The 20,489-nt window shown below is 38.7% G+C and overlaps 1 protein-coding gene across 3 annotated transcripts in view; it reads right to left on the reverse strand.

Moving 5' to 3' along the window:
* Nucleotides 1-5,739: 5,739 nt before the first annotated feature.
* The window catches only part of ARHGAP29 (Rho GTPase activating protein 29), a 53,908-nt gene continuing 39,158 nt past the window's right edge, over nt 5,740-20,489 (reverse strand). The window contains exons 9-24 of one of the 3 annotated variants that reach the window (XM_063344294.1): nt 20,074-20,184; nt 19,861-19,941; nt 19,376-19,564; nt 19,004-19,141; nt 17,479-17,669; nt 15,485-15,651; nt 14,807-14,935; nt 14,540-14,635; nt 12,874-13,037; nt 12,436-12,624; nt 12,156-12,293; nt 10,290-10,522; nt 9,097-9,403; nt 8,817-8,925; nt 8,333-8,452; nt 5,740-7,803 (exon numbers count right to left, since the gene is read on the reverse strand). In XM_063344294.1, the coding sequence (XP_063200364.1) occupies nt 6,902-7,803; nt 8,333-8,452; nt 8,817-8,925; nt 9,097-9,403; nt 10,290-10,522; nt 12,156-12,293; nt 12,436-12,624; nt 12,874-13,037; nt 14,540-14,635; nt 14,807-14,935; nt 15,485-15,651; nt 17,479-17,669; nt 19,004-19,141; nt 19,376-19,564; nt 19,861-19,941; nt 20,074-20,184 (3,264 nt within the window). In that variant the 3' untranslated portion in view covers nt 5,740-6,901. Of the gene's footprint in view, nt 7,804-8,332; nt 8,453-8,816; nt 8,926-9,096; nt 9,404-10,289; nt 10,523-12,155; nt 12,294-12,435; nt 12,625-12,873; nt 13,038-14,536; nt 14,636-14,806; nt 14,936-15,484; nt 15,652-17,478; nt 17,670-19,003; nt 19,142-19,375; nt 19,565-19,860; nt 19,942-20,073; nt 20,185-20,489 lie in introns of all 3 variants that reach the window. The other 2 variants (XM_063344295.1, XM_063344293.1) reach the window with 2 other exon arrangements.

A 20,489-nucleotide genomic window follows, 5' to 3' on the forward strand; every position in this document is an offset into this window, starting at 1 on the left:
TCATTCTTCTCATCTGATCTTTGATTTTATTTTTTCCTAGAAATTCTAAAATGCGAGCAAGCTGCAAGCTCACATAGAAATACATTAAGCTAAATACAGCATGACCTTATATGTGTTCAGACTCAGACCTCCAGAGATACATTCAGAGACCTTTCCAACAAGCTCTGTCCAACTTCAAATAATATTTACTCAATCAAGTTACTTATTAGTATTAAATGGCTCATTTCACACTTTCAACATAAATTGCCCCCAAGTAGCATGGTCAGATCCAGAAGCAAAAAAGCAGTGAGTGAACACTGAATTCTTTATAGATTTTCACCTGTAAGGGTTGAAAGACAGCAAAGCAGCAAAACCTCCCACCACTGCTCACGTCAGGCAACGGCTCTGTCTAAGCATTATCATAGCTTCCCTCACTGCCTCGCTGTGACTGTTCTTCCAAGTAGAAGTTGAGCCCCCTACAGCCTTCATTATTAAAAAAAAAAAAGGATAAAGGATGTGGCAGTATTTGCCTGTTTCTTTCTCCTTCAAAGGGCTTTGGAGACATCTTTGAGAATCCTCCACAAAACTTCGTTTCACTGAATTTAACAGTCGTTAGGTTTATACCAGACCACACTGCAGTTCTGACAGCAGAGCACTGCTCTCGGCACACTGCTTCCTTCCCAGTGCCATCTCAGGACCTTCAAGCCTCTGCACAGATTTGCCACCTAAACCACTGACTTTAACCTGGCTTCCTTCACAAAGGATGACATGGCAACCTCCTCTTTTACAAGTGGCTTTGATCTAATTTCTGTTGGACATATGTTCATATCATAGCTGACACTCACTCTGCTGCAATCTCAACAGAGAAACGAAAGGCTTTATAAAGCCACAGAGGGAAATCCGCTCTGATTAACGGCAGTGCAGAGAAACAGAGAAAACTAGCGCTGCTGCTGCTTGGATGTAGACTGTGTTTAAGCACTACGGCTATGTCCGAGGCAATCAGTGAATTTAATAGTTTTATTCAGCAAACAAACATTTTAACCCTGAGATTCTAAGTCAAGTTATTTTAAGAAAATGGATCCTTTTTTTGCTGCCCAGATGTACAGCTCTAACAGATTAAACTAATCTCTCCTAATTAGATTTTTTACATCACAATTGGATGATGGTAGGATATATTTGTCTTCTGTGTTCAACTACATCAGCTGTGCCTGTGACCCATTTTTGCTTTGTAAAGAGTTGGATCTTTGAAAGTAAACAGAGAAAGCTTACGTGGGGCCCATCAGTTCACATGGGAGGGGAAAATACAGCTCAGTTTATGGAGTGTACTGCAAAATCTCTCCAGTAGCTCTACCTGCAGTTGTCACTATCACTTAGGGATTTCCTAATGATCTGTAGTTTATTGCCAACAGCAGCAAAAAAGGAGACATTCCATTTATGTATCAGAACACAATGAAACCAATGAGTGGAAATTTGATGATAGTTCTTGCTGGAAGATTTGATGATAGTTCTTGCATCATGCCTACAATAGACATCTGATAACATAGAAGTTCCCTGTGATCTATCTCATGAACACCTACATGCAATACACAGGGTCATACAGTATGTGTCTTCTGTTATCCCCTCACCTACATATGCCATAGTTTTAACAGCTGTTTTAAATATCAGCATTTTATTAGTTTTCTTATTTCCAGGCTTATTCTTATTCTGACTTTTGATTACAAAGTTAAATCTGGTTAAATGCTGTTTGTCCGGCAAATTATAAAAACATCCCTGCTAAACTCTCCATCAACACAAGCAAAGATTTCTCTAAAATTAATAGAATTTAAAAATTACCTGAAAAGATAGCTTTAAAAATATGCACACTCGTGTACTGGGTGTGCTCATGGGCCAACACTTCTAATTTTCAGGAATAATGCTTTCCAACATCCAGACAATTTCTTAACTGGTGAGATGTTCTTTCTTACACCTGTAGAAGAGCACGTCCCTAGACACAGCCTCACTAGAAAGCTAACACAATTAATGATAACAGAATTTCGCCCAGCCAGACTGTAGGAGTGTGCGTATGTATCTTATAAAGATAAACAGATATACTTAAGCGTTTGGGTAGAGACGATTACACATACACATATGGGGTTTTCTGAGTTAAGGTACATTTTGCACCCAGCTATCTTAAACAGCTGGGAAAACCCAAGCTGAAGGCTTTTAATGCTTCTCCTAATGTGTTCCAGAGGCCTCCTTCCATGAAATAGATATGGAGGGACCTCAAAGACGAGAATGGTTAAGTTCTGGAAAGCTGGGGTCAAATGCTATTTCTTGGATATGGCTGCTAGTAAAAAAAATAAAAGGAGACTGAAAGTGAGGAAACTAGTTGCACTACTTGCACAGATGGCAAAGAACAAGCTGCAAAGAAATGAGTGCACAGAAACTTGTAGAAGCTGTATTATTCACAAAGGTTGCTGATACAATGGTTCAAGGGGAGTGCTGATAAATCAGAGAGAATAAGACAAGGTCCAGTGAAATTACATTTGAAAGATGTACTTACAGAATCAAAGAAAATCAGAATCAGACTCCTCCACGCGTCAAACACAGGGAAATGTGGCATCTTAAACAGATCCTGTGCAAACCTAGCAGTGTGCTTATCACCCCAATCTGCAGTTAAACAAGTACAAAACACACGAAGTGCAAGCTCAGATGGCTTGACTACTTCTGGCATAATCCAGTTTACTTCACACAGACACTCTCTTCTGTCATCCAGCAGTGGAAGGGCTGAGGAGTGAGGATTTTCCTAGTGTCCATCTTCCTCAAACATGTTACATTTTGGAAGATTTAGGATAGCTTTTTCTTCTACCTGCGAGTTAAAACACTTTTCAAGGATCCCACGCATCTCTGAATTAGAAACAGAACTCCCCTCCCTCTACAAAGATAAATGGGCATGCAGATAGAACATTTCATTCAGAAAGGCTTGCCTCCAAAGCATCCTTCTGTGAAACTTGTTTCCATGTTGACGTGTTTATATAAAATAGCGTAGTTTGTAAGTATCAGATATCCTCCCCCCTCCAAAGTTTGCTAGTGGAAAGTTGAAACTGCTTGTCCCATTCTCCCAACATATTATGTTCGTGTGTACATTGACATTGTGTGTACTGGGCCATTGGGATGGCCCAGTAAGAGCAGATTTATAGTCAGACAGCAAGTGCTGAGGACACAGCACACACACACTACCTGTCTGGGGGTTACTTTGGATGAGCTCCAGTCCGGCCCCATGGACTGAATATGCATTAGCAGCTGCAGCACATCAGGTACACTGCTGAAGCACATGTTCCAGTTTAGTCTCATCCGAAGAGAATTAAGTTTGTGTGCTCTGGGACCACCCCGTACTGTGAACCACAGTGGTACGCAGAGGAGTCACTTAAGAAGTATAAACACGCTTTGAACTAAGTTACCAATGTTAGCAGATGCAAAGTGCCTTCGCAGAGCATTTCAAGTGAGCTTGCAGATGAACTCAATTAAGGCCTCTGCTACACTACAGAAGCTAAAGAATTAATGGATTTGCAAGCAAAACAAGGACTTCTTAAATAGAAGCAATAAAAAAATTGAAAACTTACCACAAAAGCTTACCTCATGTGTGAGTACTGCTGTGCTACGGGAAAGAGAAAGGTTTCTGGAGGAATGTTCAGCTTGGCTGCAAAGGAACACACATCTTAGATGCAGTTAGCGCTTGCAGAATAACACTGCTCAGTTGTAAGGAGATTGTTTTAATCCCCTGCTTGACACAGAACAGCTCCATCTGCAAGTTTAAGGGCTCCTGAATAAAAATCCTTCCAAATATCCAATATGACCAGCACAAGCGCAATAAAGTCTGTACTAGAAGGCTGATTTCTGAAGGTATTTCTTCAGATCTGAACAAACCCTGTATTTGAAAAGATGGCCTCAGAAAGGTAGTTCTGGTAGCATTAGGGGCCCTGCTAAACAAACAGCTGTCATGACTAATTAGGTCAGGGACTTAAGGCAGTCGGTACTCTGCCAAAGCTTTAAGAGGGATGAGGCAGTGCCTTACGACTTCACAAGCAAGCAAATGTGACAGAAAGGTTTCCTCCCCAGAGGGCAAGCCGCAGGGCACTGGCACTTGGTTTGACCCACAGCCCTGTCACCTGGGGCAGGTGGATGGGATTACTGCCATTCCGTTGGGGTGAAGCAATTTCGAACACAAGACCTGAGGAAATCTGCATCAGAACCGAAAGAAACAATAGGGGCCATTAGTAACATTTCCAGTCAAAAAGAAAGCCAAAGTCTTTTACCGCAGGCCTAAGGCCGGGCTGCCGCGGCGGTCACGTCCCTGCCGCTTCCCGGGGCCTGCTGAGGCGCTTCCTCACAGGGAGGGGAAGGCCTCACCGTACCGCTCAGAACAAAACACAGCCTCGGCGTCAAAGTGCAAACATTTACAAGAATTTACAAATTAAAAAGTCACACGGTGGCCCTTAAGCCACTGCCTCCCAGGTTCCCGCAGGCTGCCCTGCCCTCGGATCTGTCGGGACAGTTCTGGAAGAACCTTCCGGGCCCCCTTACCACCGCCCCTCCTGGGGTGTCACCACAGCGGGTAGTAGCAGGGTCACAATTCATTTAAATAAGCTCCAAAGGTTTTCATTTCAAAAGTGCACTCGCTCCTTCACTTGTATTGCATAAAGAGTCAAAGACGTTATAAAGCAGGGACATGCATAATTCATCTTTTGGAAGTGATGATTTTTTCATAGAATAACGTGGTTTTAGAAGATGCCTACTCATCCACACACAGAGGGATGCAGGCTATCAGAAACATCAAACAGACCCGAAGCACATTTAAAACAGCAGAAACCTCTCACACTAGCAAAACACGGAAGCAGATGGTACATAAAAAGCAATATGGTAACAACCAGTAGTAACTGGCATTATGACTTGGTTAAGAAACGCTCATCAGCTCTCACAGATTAGTATTACAGGCTACCACAATTCTCCATCTCAGCAGCCTGCACTGGGGTATACTGGGGACCCTCCATCCAACTAGACAAACAGTTTATATTACAATTTCTTAAGCCATTAGCATATTCAGTGCTAGACATATACTGAAACATTTAAAAATATAGTGAGACAATAGATTTAATGGTAGTTCACAAACTAATTTGCCATCTTGTGGCCCTAATCTACACTGATCTCCACCATCCTTTCACAGCTCTGCTACAAGGTTCTGCTACAATGCCTGTAATGTTTCTCTAATGCTATTGCTGCTCATTAACCAGTTGTGTGGGGTTCTGCCCTCCCTGCCTCCATTCTCAAAGTGGAACAAACTCCCATCTTTGTCAAGAAGCCTTTATCCCTCCTTTTATTTTATTATGCAAGTCACAACACCAGTCTGGGCAGATACCAGCATCTGCCATTTTCAGTTCTTCTGCAGTATGAGGCAGCTCCCCAAAGAAATGGCTCCTGGCATGGCCAGAACCAGCCGGTGGTAGGACAGCCTTTGCCAAGAGTGCAATCCCCGCTCCTGTGAAAGCGTGACAAGGAATCAGAAGTTCAGCATTGTGCGTTTGTTGTGGAAACTAAAATCAGATTACGTCCACTGAAAGCAGTATGGGATTTTATTTGGAATAGTCTGGGAAGAAGGGCAAAGGGAATAGAGTAGGAAAGTCCAGTATATTTTATGCTGCAAAACCAGAAACGTGATTCTTTGCTTTTCCTGTCCTCTGAGAGTCCTGTTGGTTCTTACATCAGTAGAAAGTACCATACTAAGATAACTGTACTCTATAGTATGTGAGAAAGAGTCAAGCTAATTGTAATCTCATTAAGGTGAGCATGCCAACCCCCCGTCCCCAGAAGACAGATGCAGCAGAGTACTATACTATTGCAAAGGCCAAATGTTTGTATTTTAATAAGTTAGAAGAAATTCAGATATAGAAGCCATAGAGTCATGAAATGTTAACAAGTTAATATATTTTAAAGCAAATATAACAGTGTACACATAAAAACCATTTAATACAATGTGAAAACCATTAGATGCACCTACTAATACAGATTTTTGGTTATTTTCAGCTCTCTCACTGAAACTTGGAAACAATGCTCTTCATTTCAGTTACACCAGGTTAAATGATGAAACTGATCTATAGCAAGCAAATCACTGCCTTCTCATTCACCTGGAAAGACAGCACCACTGCAACTGATAGTCTCTCCAGAAGGGCATCCAAACCAAACAGGCTGTGCACAGTTTGCCTCACTTGTTAAGCTATACAAGAAACCAGATGTGGATTGATTGCTTCTTCTGAATAGTAAAGCTCAGTAAGTGCATCCTTGCTGTACAAAAAAAAACCCTTAAAGTGACAACATAGAAACCTGGCAACAGATAACCATGTCTGCCTAAAATATACACATATGATACATAATTATGGACCATGCCGGCCAGTATGTAAGTCTGTTCAGGAGCAAAGCTTTAATTGCACAGATTAGAAAACTGAACAAATGCTTTTACAGAGCAAAGCACAAGCTTTGGTTTACGCTTAGACAGTGAACATTAAACCTCCCATTTTTATTACAACATCTATTATGAAAAACGGCTCCTTTCACACTGCTACATACAATGGTTGTTTCTCTATGAATAAGCACTCCATTCCATACAATGAAATGAAGCTCAGTGTCTTATTCAATGGACCCATTAGCTGTATCTAGACTGGGAATGCATTAAATCTTTATGAAAAGCTACTGAATTACAAAAAGTTTGACTTACTTCCTTCACAATTCCCCAGCCCTCCCCCCAATTTTAAAATGCTGCATATATAAAAATAACTCCAATATGGCACAAAAGTGGGATTCTCAAGGGAAGGCAAAGGATAAAGGGGCAAAGGGAAGCCTCCACTGGCAACATCAACAAATTGCATACAGTCCAAGAGGAATTTGCGCCCTATACAAAATGAGCTTCCCTGTGTTCCAGTTCTTGGATCCTTTTTGGTCTCAGTCTCTGGTAAGTAGGCTTCAGATCTGTAGGGTGAATATCCTCTGAGCTAGTTTTTTGTTCATTTGTGTTTTGTTCAGGATCACCTGATGGAAGTGCAGAGCTCCTAGCCAGTTTCACAGTATTATCCTGGTGAAGCACAGGGCTAGCACTGGCTGGCGCACAAGCTTTAGCAAAAGAACCCTCTTCATTTTGTTTTGATTTGTTAGAGGGTGGTTTATAAAACGTCCCTGGGGGTGGCTGCAATGTTCTTGGTGCCCTAAAGGCAGCAAGAGGATTGGCATCAGGACCATTCCCTTCTGTTGCTGTCCTTCCTGACCTGACAGAAACAGAATATGGCTTACTAGGAAGAATGGTGTTAGCTGAATTGTTACCAGTGCTGCATGACGAAGATAAGGCACCTGCAATTCCACTCTCAAGTGCCCGGTTCTCCTGGGGCACATTAGTCACGATCATTGCTGTCCTTGCTGTGATATCATACTGTTTATATTGCTTGTCCCAAGTTTTTCGCAGCATCTGAGTGTCGTAACAAGGAAGTCTGCAGCAGGTATTGACAGCAGGGAGTGCCTTCACCTCTGAAACTTCTTCAATAGTAGGGCTCCTGCCAAGCTTCTCTGGACTTACTGCTCCTGCATTTCGTGAATTTCTTTCATTCAAAACACATGGAGGAAGTATTCGGTCTACAGGTAGGCTCACAGGGCGAGTAGCTGGTTTTGTCCTTGGAACCCGCAATGGAACTTTGGTAATCTGACGGTTAGGTTTTGCAGGAAACAAGTTAATTTTACAGCTGTCTTCACCTAGACAAACAAATGAATCATTGTCTCTCTCTGAAGCTGGACTCACAGCATCACCTAGAAACACACAAATAGATATGACTGCATCTTTGTGCCAAATATTAAGAGAAGTCAGCAAGACTTTTGCCAACAGAATATGAACTTTATTAATGACCCCTCGACAGTTGTCATTTTAATGGGATAATGGTTTTTAGGTATATCTTGTATACATACTAGGAGTATCCTACTCTAACCAAATGTTAGCATTTCAATAGAAGTAAAACATGTATTGTACAGATGTAACCAAGGAAGACACTAAGAAGAAAAAGGGGGAAAGAGACACTGCACTTTTTTTTTTGGTCTGGTGCTTTCCCATCCCTGAATATTTTAAGTTTTAATAGGTTTCAGAATGTTGCACTGTTATTGTACAGGACATGGCTGAACTGGTAACACCAGCTGAAAATCAGTATAATTAAAAGGGGTCATGTATAATTCCTCCTAAATAAAGTAGAAGAAATCATGCCTACATTAAAAGAAACCACTGTAGTAGCACAGGCAAGCAGGAAAAAAAAAATCTTACAGAAGATTTATAACTAGATTAGCAAACCTGGCTCTCTTGGAGCAGAAGTATTAATATCCAAAATGCTGGCAGCTGATGATTCTGTCAGAGAATTACTCTTTCCAGAGCTTTCTGGTTTAGTTCCAGTGAGGGGTAACGATACACATTCTGGGGAAAAACAATGGTCAAAACAAGTTAATTGCTGGATATTGGTTTGCAGCATCACAGTGGATTTCAGAAACCCACAGTCACAGCATAATTATCTTTTTTTTTTTTAAAGAGGGAGAAACAAAAACACTGTTGTATTCTCTTACTAAATGCTTTAAGCTGTTTCCATAAACAGAGGTTTCTGAAAGCCTTTAGAAAGATTTAATTTTCTGTTCCTCTTACAAAGATAAATAGTATATCAAGCACTGATAAGCAGGTTTTAATCACTTGCTTCTGTCTAAATTGAAGAGCTGCATGCACTGTAATCTAATGCATCCATGACTGCTTATTCACCCACTCCAAGACTTAATAAAAGCCCACTAACCAGTTGCAGATGTATCTACTCGTTCTTTTGTATTCTTGCTATTGTTCGATTCCAAGAACAATGCAGCTGTTTCTGAAACTCTGCTTTCACTTGGAGCTATTGGAATACCCTGTTAACAAAAGTCAGAGCAAAAGTAAATAAGAAGTCAAGAGCTCCTTAACAAAAAAATAAAAAAGACCACAGAAATGTAATAAAAACGTGCTCTGGAATGCTGCAGCATTTGACACAGAAGTTAAGACAGCACCGGTAACATTGCAGCAGCACAAGAAAAGTCACTCACTTCCTTTACAGCAACAAACGACTTCCTCTGCTGCTGTGGCTCCCTCTCTTCTGCTGATAAAGCAACTCTGACTGCAATGGCAGTTTCTTCAGATTGAGATGTGCTCAGAAGTGGTTTCAATGAAACATCAAATATCTTTTCATAGTATGTTATGAGCAGCTCCACTACTCGGGCCTGATAAGGGTAATCCACAAGTGATGACAAAGAAACTGTAGCATCCGTTTGACGTGGCCTGATCAGAGTTGGACCAAATATAATGCCCAGGTTGCTGGCTGACATTTTATTTTCATCAGACTGTTCTGTGACCCTGCATAAAGAGGGAAAAAAAACCCAAATCACAAGAGTTAAGAGGGTTTTACTACAGAAATATTTTAAATATTGCAATACTGTCTTGTGTCTAAAGCAGTTAAGAGACAATAAAAGACTGAAGGTGAGTTTGGTAGGCAGGCAGAATCTTCAGTGCAGACCGCATTTAACAGCGGCTTGGACTAAGCACCTTCCACACAGGGCGTTTTTGTGTCCTGTTTGGTTAACGTTATTTGTGGCTATTTGATATTTCTGGGGATGAGTAAAAGAACCTGTCTCATTCTAAATAACAATATAGCTGTGGCACAATATTACCCATTTTTATTGGTAGTTAAAATGTCAGTAACACATATTGTTTTAGTTGTTGATAAGTAATGCTTATATTAAGTCAAGGGCTTTTTCAGCTTCCCACAGAAACTGAGAGGAAGCATAGACAGGACAACCTGTCCAAAGGAATATTCCATACCACAGACGTCATGCTCAGTATATAAACGGGGGTTGGACAGGGGGCAGGAATACGCGATTGCTGCTTGGGCCAGGCTGGGTAATTGATCACTGGGTGGTGAGCAACTGTATTGCATCACTCCTTATGTATATTTTAATACTATTATTTTCTCTTCTGTTACTGTTCTAGTAAACTGCCTTTATCTCAGCCCATGAGGGTTTTTTGTTTTGTTGAGTTTTTTTTTTTCCTCTCTTCCTCCCTCTTCTCCCTATCCTACTGGAGGCAGGGGGAGGGTGAGTGAATGGCTGCGTGGTGCTAGTTACTGGCTAGAGTTAAATCGTGACATTCCTTACAGTTGTCAAAAGGGTACAAGAGTCTCCTCGTACATAGCATGTAACAGTTTAAATGCAAACTGATGTTGAAAAATAAAGTCTTTTCTCACCTGTGAAGGTGTCCAATAAGGTACTGGAGAGTGTTATAGTTTGGTACAGGCAGTTGTTTCAGAAGATCTTTAATTTTAATGATGATCCTATTCAGTTCAATACAGATTGACTGTCTTTTCTTTGATTTGGGGCTAGCTTGTTTAGCGTCCAGTTCCTCATTAGCACTCTGACTTTCTTTTGCAAGTCCAATGAACTCATTGTAAAGCCGAAACAAAATCAAGGGTTCCGGAAGCTGAAGAAATAAGAACATTTCAGAAACACTCAGGCCTCAATTTTAACTTCTTTGTTTCCTTCTTGTTATTCTTCAACTTTGCCTGGTCTAGCATCTTTTGCTTAGATGATGGCATGGCTTAATCCTTGTTCATTAGCTCAAACCACAATTTGTTAAATCCAATCCCACGTAATAAAAACATTTGCCCCTACACCTGTCTCTGGAAATCTTTTGCTAACCCTTTCCTGCGATAGCTTCAAGACTGAGCATTTATCAATACAAGTACAGATTTCAAAAAAGTGATTGCTCTGAGGGAGGGTGTTACACTGCATATACACAAATACCATGACAGTAGACCAGTTTTTGGTTTGGTTTTTTTTTTTTTCTTTTTTTTTTTTCCCCTCCAGCCTGTGATAGTATATTACATGTGGTATCAAGTTTGGTCCATATTCCATTTTTTAAAATTGGGATTTTAGGCCAATTTTAGGTAATATTTGTTTTTAATTGTCATCTAAGTATTCTCTCAGTATGAAAATGAATGTTAATAATAAAAAAAAAATTACAAAAGACAAACCCTTCCAACCTGACTTGACTATTTGCATTGCCCCAGCTTAGATAAAATCAAAAAGTAGAAAGACTAGATAAACCTCAAAATAATTAGTTAATGATTAGTCTCAAATAGGGTTTATCTCAGGATTCTGTCTAAAAATGTCTGAACTGCATCTTTCTAGCGCTGTTCCTCCATTTAAAATGAGCAGGTTTACCTAAAAACCACACCAACAGATCAGCTATAAAGGAAGTAATAAGATCAGAAGAAAACATGTTATTTGACTTCTACTTTTAATTATAAGCCCTATTCAGAATACAGCATGGTGCCTCAAATTGGTACCCTAGTTTGATATATTTAATATGCTACCTTTTTACTTGACTACGTAGGCAGAGTACATCTTTGTAGTTTTTAAAAAGCACTTAACGGTAATGATCATAGGACTGAAATGCTCATCTCTGACAGCCAGTGTAAGGAAGAGGACAGGACCATGCAGATAAAGATTATCCCTTTCAGGGCTAACAAGTTTTTAGAGTGACTCAGTACACTGAGCGATATCCCAGCCTCATTTTTGAGATAAATACTGAAACTGTTTTGGAAAACTCAATCATGGAGCTCAAAATCTCCATGTTGAATGAAAAAGATAGATAATCCTCCCATAACGAGCACATCATGTTCATTCAGTATTTCATTAAATTAATGTTAGCATATATTAACAGCAATACATTAGCATCTGTCTGCATGAGGAGGCAAGAATATGGGAATGTTTCAAACTTCACGTAAGACAGGCAAATTCAGTAACTGGAAAGGTTTTAAAAATTAAAGCTTTGCTACAAGTGGATAAACAAAAGCTTGTTCTATGTATAGTACTAATGTTTAAAGAGACACTATGCCCATGTGGAATACACATTGTAATACCAGCAGTCAGTAATCTCACAGCTTTCCCTGCCCCTGTCACAGGCCCCATGTGAAAACTAAAAAAACCTTACTGCAAATATACAAGGCATTTACTTAATCTTCAGCTGCACCACTGCTGAAAAGGAACTTTTTTTCCCCTAGAATATAGTATCCTTCTATGTCTGTCCATCTGACCTCTCAAGTACATACCTGGCGGAGATACAGCTTGAGAACATTGCTGATATCATGTGCGTAGAGTTCTGAGAGCTCAACCAAATCTTTTCCATTTTCAAAAGCTTGACAAAGCTTTTCAACTCTTGATTTGGCTCCATTCACACGATAGATGCCCTGAAATTAAGAGACCGGCATAACTCTACTTTAATTTGAAAGGCAAGTCTAAAGCACAGATGATATCAATAGTACAGCATTAACATCTTAAGAGATTATTTTTAAGATTGTTCATACTTAAGTTTTATAAATTTGAGCATACCTTGACATTCAGCGCCCTGCTTTCAATTTCTGACGTGCACTTTTTGATGATGAAAGGAATGCCATCAGGAACATTTTTAGCAGCTTGGGCAAATTCCACTCCAAACAAGTGAAGCCTTCCATGAAGTTTTTTGTGCCCACATTGAATAGCTAAAGTCTCTAAACATTTTTTATGGCATGCAAGCGAACACTACAAGGGAGGGGAAAAAAAGCACATGGTTTGATACAATGTGACACCATAAGAAATATCTCTGCTGTTTGTCACCCCATGTGTGTGCAAAAGAACGATTTATTCGTCTGTTGTGCTTTTGCTTTGAGTTCATGATGATTCTATGAGCCACAAAGCCTGTACTTTTTACGCAGAAAAGTAATGCAAGTTTCCAGAACTCCCGACTTCACTTAAATCCCAAGCAGCAACTTAAACTACTTTACAACTTACCTCCTCACATTCAGCTCCGTGAAATACCACTAAGCTGTCACATTCTCTGCATTTAGATGGAGCTCTCAGCTTCCGTAGTTTGTGTGTTTGTGCTGCTTTGGACATATTAGCATTTCTAAAAGGTCCTGGAGAACTTGCAGTTTCAGATGTCAGATCATTTAAACCTGGAGAGAATTTCTCTGTTACAGTCATTCTAATATCTACTATTGGGATAGGGTATTTATTCTGATTTTTCAGAACTGTGCTGCAGACCACAGAATTCTAAGTAAATTGCAACTAAAGTAATAAAAAACATTTAAATCACAAGGAAGCAAAACAATGTTACAGTTTACATAACGGGCACATTAACTATCAAATAATCTTACTTAAAAGTGGAATCAATCAGTTTTGCATTTTTAAGTATTTCAGTTTTCTCCTGTATTAATGGCATGTGAAAATACCGGGACATTTAATTCCAACCGTTCGTGCAACTTTTCATGAAAGTTTCATTCTATGTATTTCAAAAGCCTGTACTAGAGGATGAAAGACGACATTATGGTTTGGCCTGTAGTGTTTCTGAAATACTTAAAAAAGGCATTCTTCGCAGCAGGAAAGAATTAACACACTCGCAGCAGAACCCATATACAATGAAAAAAGAATCACCGGTTCTCAGTCTCCTAAGATAACATAAAAATATTTTCTAGAGGATTCTAAAATCAGAACACCAACTGGTGCTTTTTGTGACGAGTTTTTTTTCAAGCAATTTACTTAGAATGCTATCAACAACTCTGTGAGGCAAAATCCTTTGTTTTACAGATAAAAAACTTAAAATTAACACATACAGTTAATTGCCCAGAAAGCTTCTCAAAAGCTCAAGTATTGATTAAACAAACCACTCCAAGTGAAAGTTTGCATTCATTAACATGTTGCCATGCTTAAATCTGGATCTATATTAGTACTGTTAACCACAGGCTCATTCCTAGAAGGCAAAGTATACGTTTAGGAAATAAGGACTAACTGAGGAATTTCCTAAAGGCTTTACTGAGCAAGTGCCACAAATATTTCAGAACTAGTTTGTAAGTACTGCAGTCATCCCACAGAACTATTTCTGATAATCCAGTTATTCAGGTTTCAGTACCTGTGGCAACATTGTCTTTACACAGTAAAAATTCATTTGAAAACTAGAAATGGTCTGGTCAAATCTGGGACAGATGTTACGAAACTTGCTTTATCTAACTTGAAAAGGATAAAATATCAATTATTACCCTAAACATTTGGATTCACTTTTTTCCAATTTGCCAATTACCAACCCTCCGTATCTGTACATTTCACTTCAAAGTTCAGAAGTGATCTTAAGTACCTTAGTGCCATGCTGCTAATTTTAAATGCAAATGTCTGGAGGGAATGGTTAGTGGATCATTTATGTTTACCTCAGGACAGCGAAGACGCTAGAAGTGTTTAAAGGCTGCCCATACAGTGAATCTAAATGTATGAAAACAATTCTGCACCGTTCCATTAAAGTGACCTGAACATTATTCTTCAGCTCTCAACCTCAAGTGGATACACGCTGTATTGAAAAACAACACTGCTGGTAATCACAGCTTTGTTAACATACTTCTTAAGCATGTTAAAAAGAAAAGCCACACTCTACAACAGGGGACTTCAGGTACGGAAACAACATTACCACAGTCTGAAGGAGATGGTGGCTCTCTTTCATCAAGATCATCTGCAGATGACATAGTACCAGTGGAAGGTGTTCGGGGAAGTCGTCTTTTAAAATCCCCTAGCAGATGAGAAAAATTTTCAGGAAGCTGTAAGTATCAGTTCCACCCAACTGCTCATTTTCATTATAGGCTCTGTCCAACAATTGCTAAACTAACAACATCATCTCCATTAATGTAAAACAGTCCAAAGAAAAGACTTCAAATTAGTATAGCAACGAGTGTAGCTGTACCTGGGCTAGCAGATGGAGAATCCATGGATCGTGACTCGCTGCTTCCCCCGGCACTTTCAGAATCACTGCACATTCCTCCACTCTGGTTGCCAACTGACCATGACCTGAATGGTGGTGGCCCTCGCATTGCTTTGGAAAAGAAAATCCGCAAATTCCAAATGTCAAGGACAAAATTACATTATTTTCTTTTTATTTAAAAGACTGACTATCATTATATTCAAAATAGGAAAATATTGCAAAAGTTACATGAACATGCAATATAGTAAAAAAACCACGGCATATATTCCTGTAAAAGCTTCAGGATGTAAGGAAATGAATTTCAGAAACTCGACACTTGTGCTTTTGCAAAAGACCGGAAATCAACGTAGTATTTACAAAACCAATGTATTTTAAATTGCTAAAGTTGATTGAAATAGTTTAGTACACTGTGCTTGACAGTACTTGCTGTTTGAATTGCATCTCACCTTTCTTGTCAAAGAATCTAGGTATACATGCAGCCAGTTTTCCATTAGTCCTTCTGCTCAAGTACATAACTGTTTTTACAGGCTTTGAACTTTAAAACACATTTTTTTTTAACCCCTTCAAGGCTATATTTCTGACAGTGAGACATCAAGCACCTGTTTTTTTCTGGTGTTTTTATTTAGGGACTGAACTCCTGACAAAATACAGAAGAACTACCTTGGATATCTGTGCTGATGGAAGATCTCTTCTCTCCAATCTTTTGTGAATGATGATAAATTGGGCTTCCCACATCATCTAAGGTCTGAGCAGGAAAATCTCCTGAACACTGAGATAAGTTACCATGCGATGTATGGACACTGCTGGCTGATGGCTTATTAAAAACCCTTCAGAAAGAAGAAAGTAATTTGAAGAGTAAATAAGACAGAATAGAATGAAAAGCAAAGCAATGGTTTTTTTTATCCCTGGGCACGAAAAATGCTTCACTTAATTTAATTTTCATGAACATACGTATTTGACATGTAATTATTAAAGCCCAAGTAAAATAAAAGGGTGGCAATTTATTTTTAATTAAATATGTGCAATTTCCTAATGTTTCCTCCCCTCCCCCATATATCAGCTTTTCCACATCTCTGCAATTATGACCATTCTTTTGCAGACTTTGAAAAAAAAGCAAATATGTTCATTTAAAGACCAGAATAATTCAGAGGATATTGCATCCTACTTTTATGGGGGTTTTTTCCTCCAAAAGATTTTTCTGCCCAGCCGTCATGACCATTCACCTATAAACGTATAGGCGCTAAAGTGCTATGCTTTTTTAAAAGCAAAGAAACTATATTAAAGCTACCACAGAGCTTAAAGCCAGTCCATTGTGAATATGTGCTCTCAAGATAAGGACAGAAAACTACTAACAGTAATTAATGTAAAATGCTGTGCACCCTGTGGACAAAATGGCCCGCTAGCCAAGTTTAACAGTCAGGAAGCTGTTCCTTAATCAGTTCTACCCTATCAAGCTGAAGGAAATTAAGACTTGAAAACACTTAAACTTGCGTTTGCCCAAGCTGCTGTCCCTTAAATAAATGCAGACCTAAACAATAAAAACGATTGCTTCAAGTACATGGAGAATCACAAGGCCATGTCAAAGAAAACTAAAGGTGTGGAGAAAGGAGGAGAAAAAAACACGCTACTATAAATCTTAAGCAGTAAATAGCTGGGAGAGCGCACAAAGAGTTTGAAATTTCATGCCATCAGTTTCTCAGGGAGCTGCACAGTTAAATCCCCCTAAGTCAAAGTTTATGAGTATAGCCTAAATCAGTCTTAAAAGGCAGGAAATTTACAGACAAGAACTAAGAATCTCAGATTTAACTTTGAATTTCCTGGCTTTTGTTGGTAGAAGTCTGACTCAAGCATTAGGTTTTTTGTGTTTAGTTTCCTTTTGAAAGCCGATGACGACACTTTCCTGTAGAACTGTGAAACACACAGATTGGAATGGATATTCTGGTGCTTTAGTGCCAAGATGACTATTTTATAACAAGCTAAAAGGTGGAAAAGCATTTGGCATACTGACATGAGGAGTTCTCTTTTTTGTTTTGTAGTTTTTACTTCCACATTAGCTGTATCTTTAACAGATGAACAGTAAAAACTGCCACTTTCCAGTGGTTGGGAAAAAAAATAATTATATATAACACAGGGACGTGTGGACTCTAAGCTTTTTTTAGTTACATAGCATGAGACAGAAATCAAGCAACACTTCCTGACAAAAAAGTTGCTAAATGTAAACAATATGAAAGAAGGTACTGTAGCAGCAAGGCCTGCAGAAGAGGAAAACTACCTCCTCAGACTTTCTGAACTGATTATCAAATACAGATTATCAAATACTGCCACACCACACTACAGAGTTAAAAATTTACATTTTTCATATTAACCATTATCTACATTAAAATAGTAACAAGTCAATTCTTGCACAACAATTGTCAATATTTTAGCAAGCCTTATTACACAAAATGAATTCTGCTTTGGAATTTAAGTCAGGTTTTAATGTCAACATTATATATAATCTACCAAAAGATAAGTCAGAGAAATAGAGAATGGTAAGGCATGGCAAAACACCAGGATTCATTTTATTCCTCCAAAAATGTTGTTTTACTGTTAAACACATGTGCCTAGCATTTAATTCTAAACCAAGCAAATACCACCTGTAGTGTGGGACTTACCCATCAACCTGGGAACTCCGGGTTTCAAAAGAACCTGATTCAATAGGAACACCTTCCTTTGGCAAACTTTTCACAAACTCTGAATACTGGTGACCAGGGTCATAGAGTTTGGCACTCTCACAAAGGGACTGGCAGTTAACTGGAAGAGATACAACCTGAGCGTGCTGCAGCTGGAACAGGTTAACTGTTGCCTATTAGGAGAAAAAAAATAATTATTTAAATACTTGTAGATAATTTACTAGATATTTCACTTGTACTTTGCTCAACCAAATTAATATCTCAAAATAAAGTTATTTTAACAATAAACCTAGAAAAAAATCTAGAAGATAGTAACATTTGTAGGGATGAACTTTGTGCAAGATTCCTGAAAATCAACTGCAAAAACTTCATCTCTAGTATAGATACCAGTATTCCTCTTTCCGCTGGGTTATTGAATCCTCCAGGTACCAAAGGCAATTCCAATGGATTCCCCATTGGGTTGATGAACATAAACAAGGTTTGTTGCTACCAAAAAGACAATTTTCATGCTCTGGAAGGATTGTTAGTCACCACTACAATGATGAAGTAGCTGGAGTTCCAAACCCAGATAAGCTCCATATCACCTTGAGACACGAAATGGACAAAACTCCTTATCCCAACTGAACAGATTAACTGAATGCTTTCTTTGTTAAATTACATAAAACTTGTAAAATATTTTATCACAAGGCAGAGACCAGGGAAGGGGACACTGCATGGTGGCTTCTTCAGCTTTTGGGTTGCCAAGTAGTTTGCAATTTAGATATATTTGAAATAAGTTTGTCTAAGCTTTCTACTGGTCTTAAGGGTTGGGTTTTGGGTTGCTTTGTGTGTTTGTGGGGGGGCTGTTTGGTTTTTTATTTTCCCTCCCCGCCCCAGAATTAAATTGCTTTCGTCTCATCTAAAAAAAGTACACATCTATTGGAACGATGCGTTCTTAGAGCTTTTTTAAATAAAACAACAACCCACAGCTGTGTATGTAGATACACTCTTTCAACAATCCTTTGCTTATTTACATGTGTTAATACATTAAATTAGTTGCAATGGATCCTGTAGTAATTGAGACTGTCATCAAGATTAGCAGGCTCCATGCTGCAGCGTGCTAACATCCATTCTGTGCTTGAGCCAAACATCTTTGCTAATGCACTAATGAAAATAATGGGAATGGGAGCTGTACTTTTAAGCAAAAGAGTAAGACTGCTGCCATCAATATTCTTAGAGAGGTTTTACATGAATTGTGTAGTCAGGGTTCTTGCAAGGCAACAACTCATAAAAAAAACACCCCAAAATTCCAGATATGTATAACACCCTCCTCTTTTCTTTTTTAAACTCCTAACAGAAAGAGAGCACCAAAATATATATTAAAAGTTTTTCTTCTTTTTCTATTGGCTTGACCTCTGTCCTTTGAAAATTTTCTATTTTAAGCAGTTAACACTATAGATGAGGCTTTCTTTTAGTCTTACCAATCTCTATGTATCTGTGCCAAACCTATTTTAAAAAGCATGCTTACAGCTTTAAGAGTAAGATCACACTGGTATATAAGCTCCCGAAGCTGTGTTAAGACATCACTTTTAAAGCTTTCCAAATCATTTCTTTTTTCTTCAACCTCTGCCATGCTTGCTTTATAGTGTTCATTGGCCTCTTCAGCCTAGAGAAAACACAAGTGTAAAGTGTTGATGGACTACAGGCCTTGATACTAGAAGCAAGGAAAAAAAACACCACCCAAGACACTTGCAATTGTAGATTCCCATTTAGGATAAAAGCCCAAAAGAGCACAGCATGATTAAAATTAAGAATTACGAACAGAACACTTGCTCAAATGCTCCCATTGGGAAACCATGAGTAAAACCAGCGTGGGCTTATCTTTAAAAAAACCTCTTACTTTTTGAAGAGCTTCCTCTTCTAGCCTTCGTTTTTTTTCCAGTTGCTTGCTGACATCTTTCACAAAGCTTCCACTTGAGCTAAGATGTTCCTCCTCAGCACGAGCAGTGCAGGATTTTGCCTTTTCATACTCATCTTGACGCTGTGTATATAGCAACTTCGCTTTTCTCAGAGCAGCTTCCAGCTCTTGCTGCAGAATGCAACAAAAGGAAAAAGCAAAAGAATTAATGATTTTAATTTTCCAGTTATTTAATGTGATGTTTAAAGAGGCTGTTACGCACAGGTCTGTATGCTGCAGTTCAAAGTACGTAATCACAGAAAGATAACTTCTTACAAGTATGTCATGACGTTGACAGTTACATACTACACCAAATATGCCCTATAGATTCTACATAGGAATTTAAGTGCATAACAGCCTGGTTTAAAAGTTTCATCCTTCTGAAGAATTTTAGATTGAACACTATTAGATATGAAAGAAATACCAACCATTTTTTTCTGTTCTCGCTGCCAAAGCTCTTTGATATCTTTCCTTTGTCTATCCAACTCATTTTTCCTTCCGAGAAGAGGCTAGATAGGAAACATTAATAGAGTACATAAAAGGCTTATAGGCTGCAAGTTTGTTCTTTTGAATAATCTGTGGTGTTACAAAACTTGTAAAAAAAACCTAAACAATATCTTGGTCTTTTGCTTTAAGCTTACCTGCACAAATTTGTTAGACTGGAGAGCAGCAGCTGTTTGTTGCCAAAGTTGATTGTTCTCAATATCATTTTGAAAAGCATTAATGAATATTGATTGGAATGGCATATAATCCTAAAATTACACACAACAAAACATTAATGTTCAATGTTCCAGGTAAGGTAGAGGTATGCTGACATTCTAAATGGCTGTATAATTGAACTATATTTTCAATTACATTTAGTAAGGTATTTATATGCGTGTGGAAGTCAGAGTTAGGTGTGAATGTAGAAAATTACTAATTTGTCAGCTATGTTTCATTTTACTAGGAAAACACTCTGAAAGAGAAGTCTACAAATCCAAATCACAAAGCCTACAAGATATTAGACAGAAAAAAGCACATTGTGAAAACTATAAAGGCTACTCTGCATTTTCAACAA

This window comes from Chroicocephalus ridibundus, chromosome 8 (assembly GCF_963924245.1).
Source record: "Chroicocephalus ridibundus chromosome 8, bChrRid1.1, whole genome shotgun sequence".
NCBI classification, from domain to species: domain Eukaryota; kingdom Metazoa; phylum Chordata; class Aves; order Charadriiformes; family Laridae; genus Chroicocephalus; species Chroicocephalus ridibundus.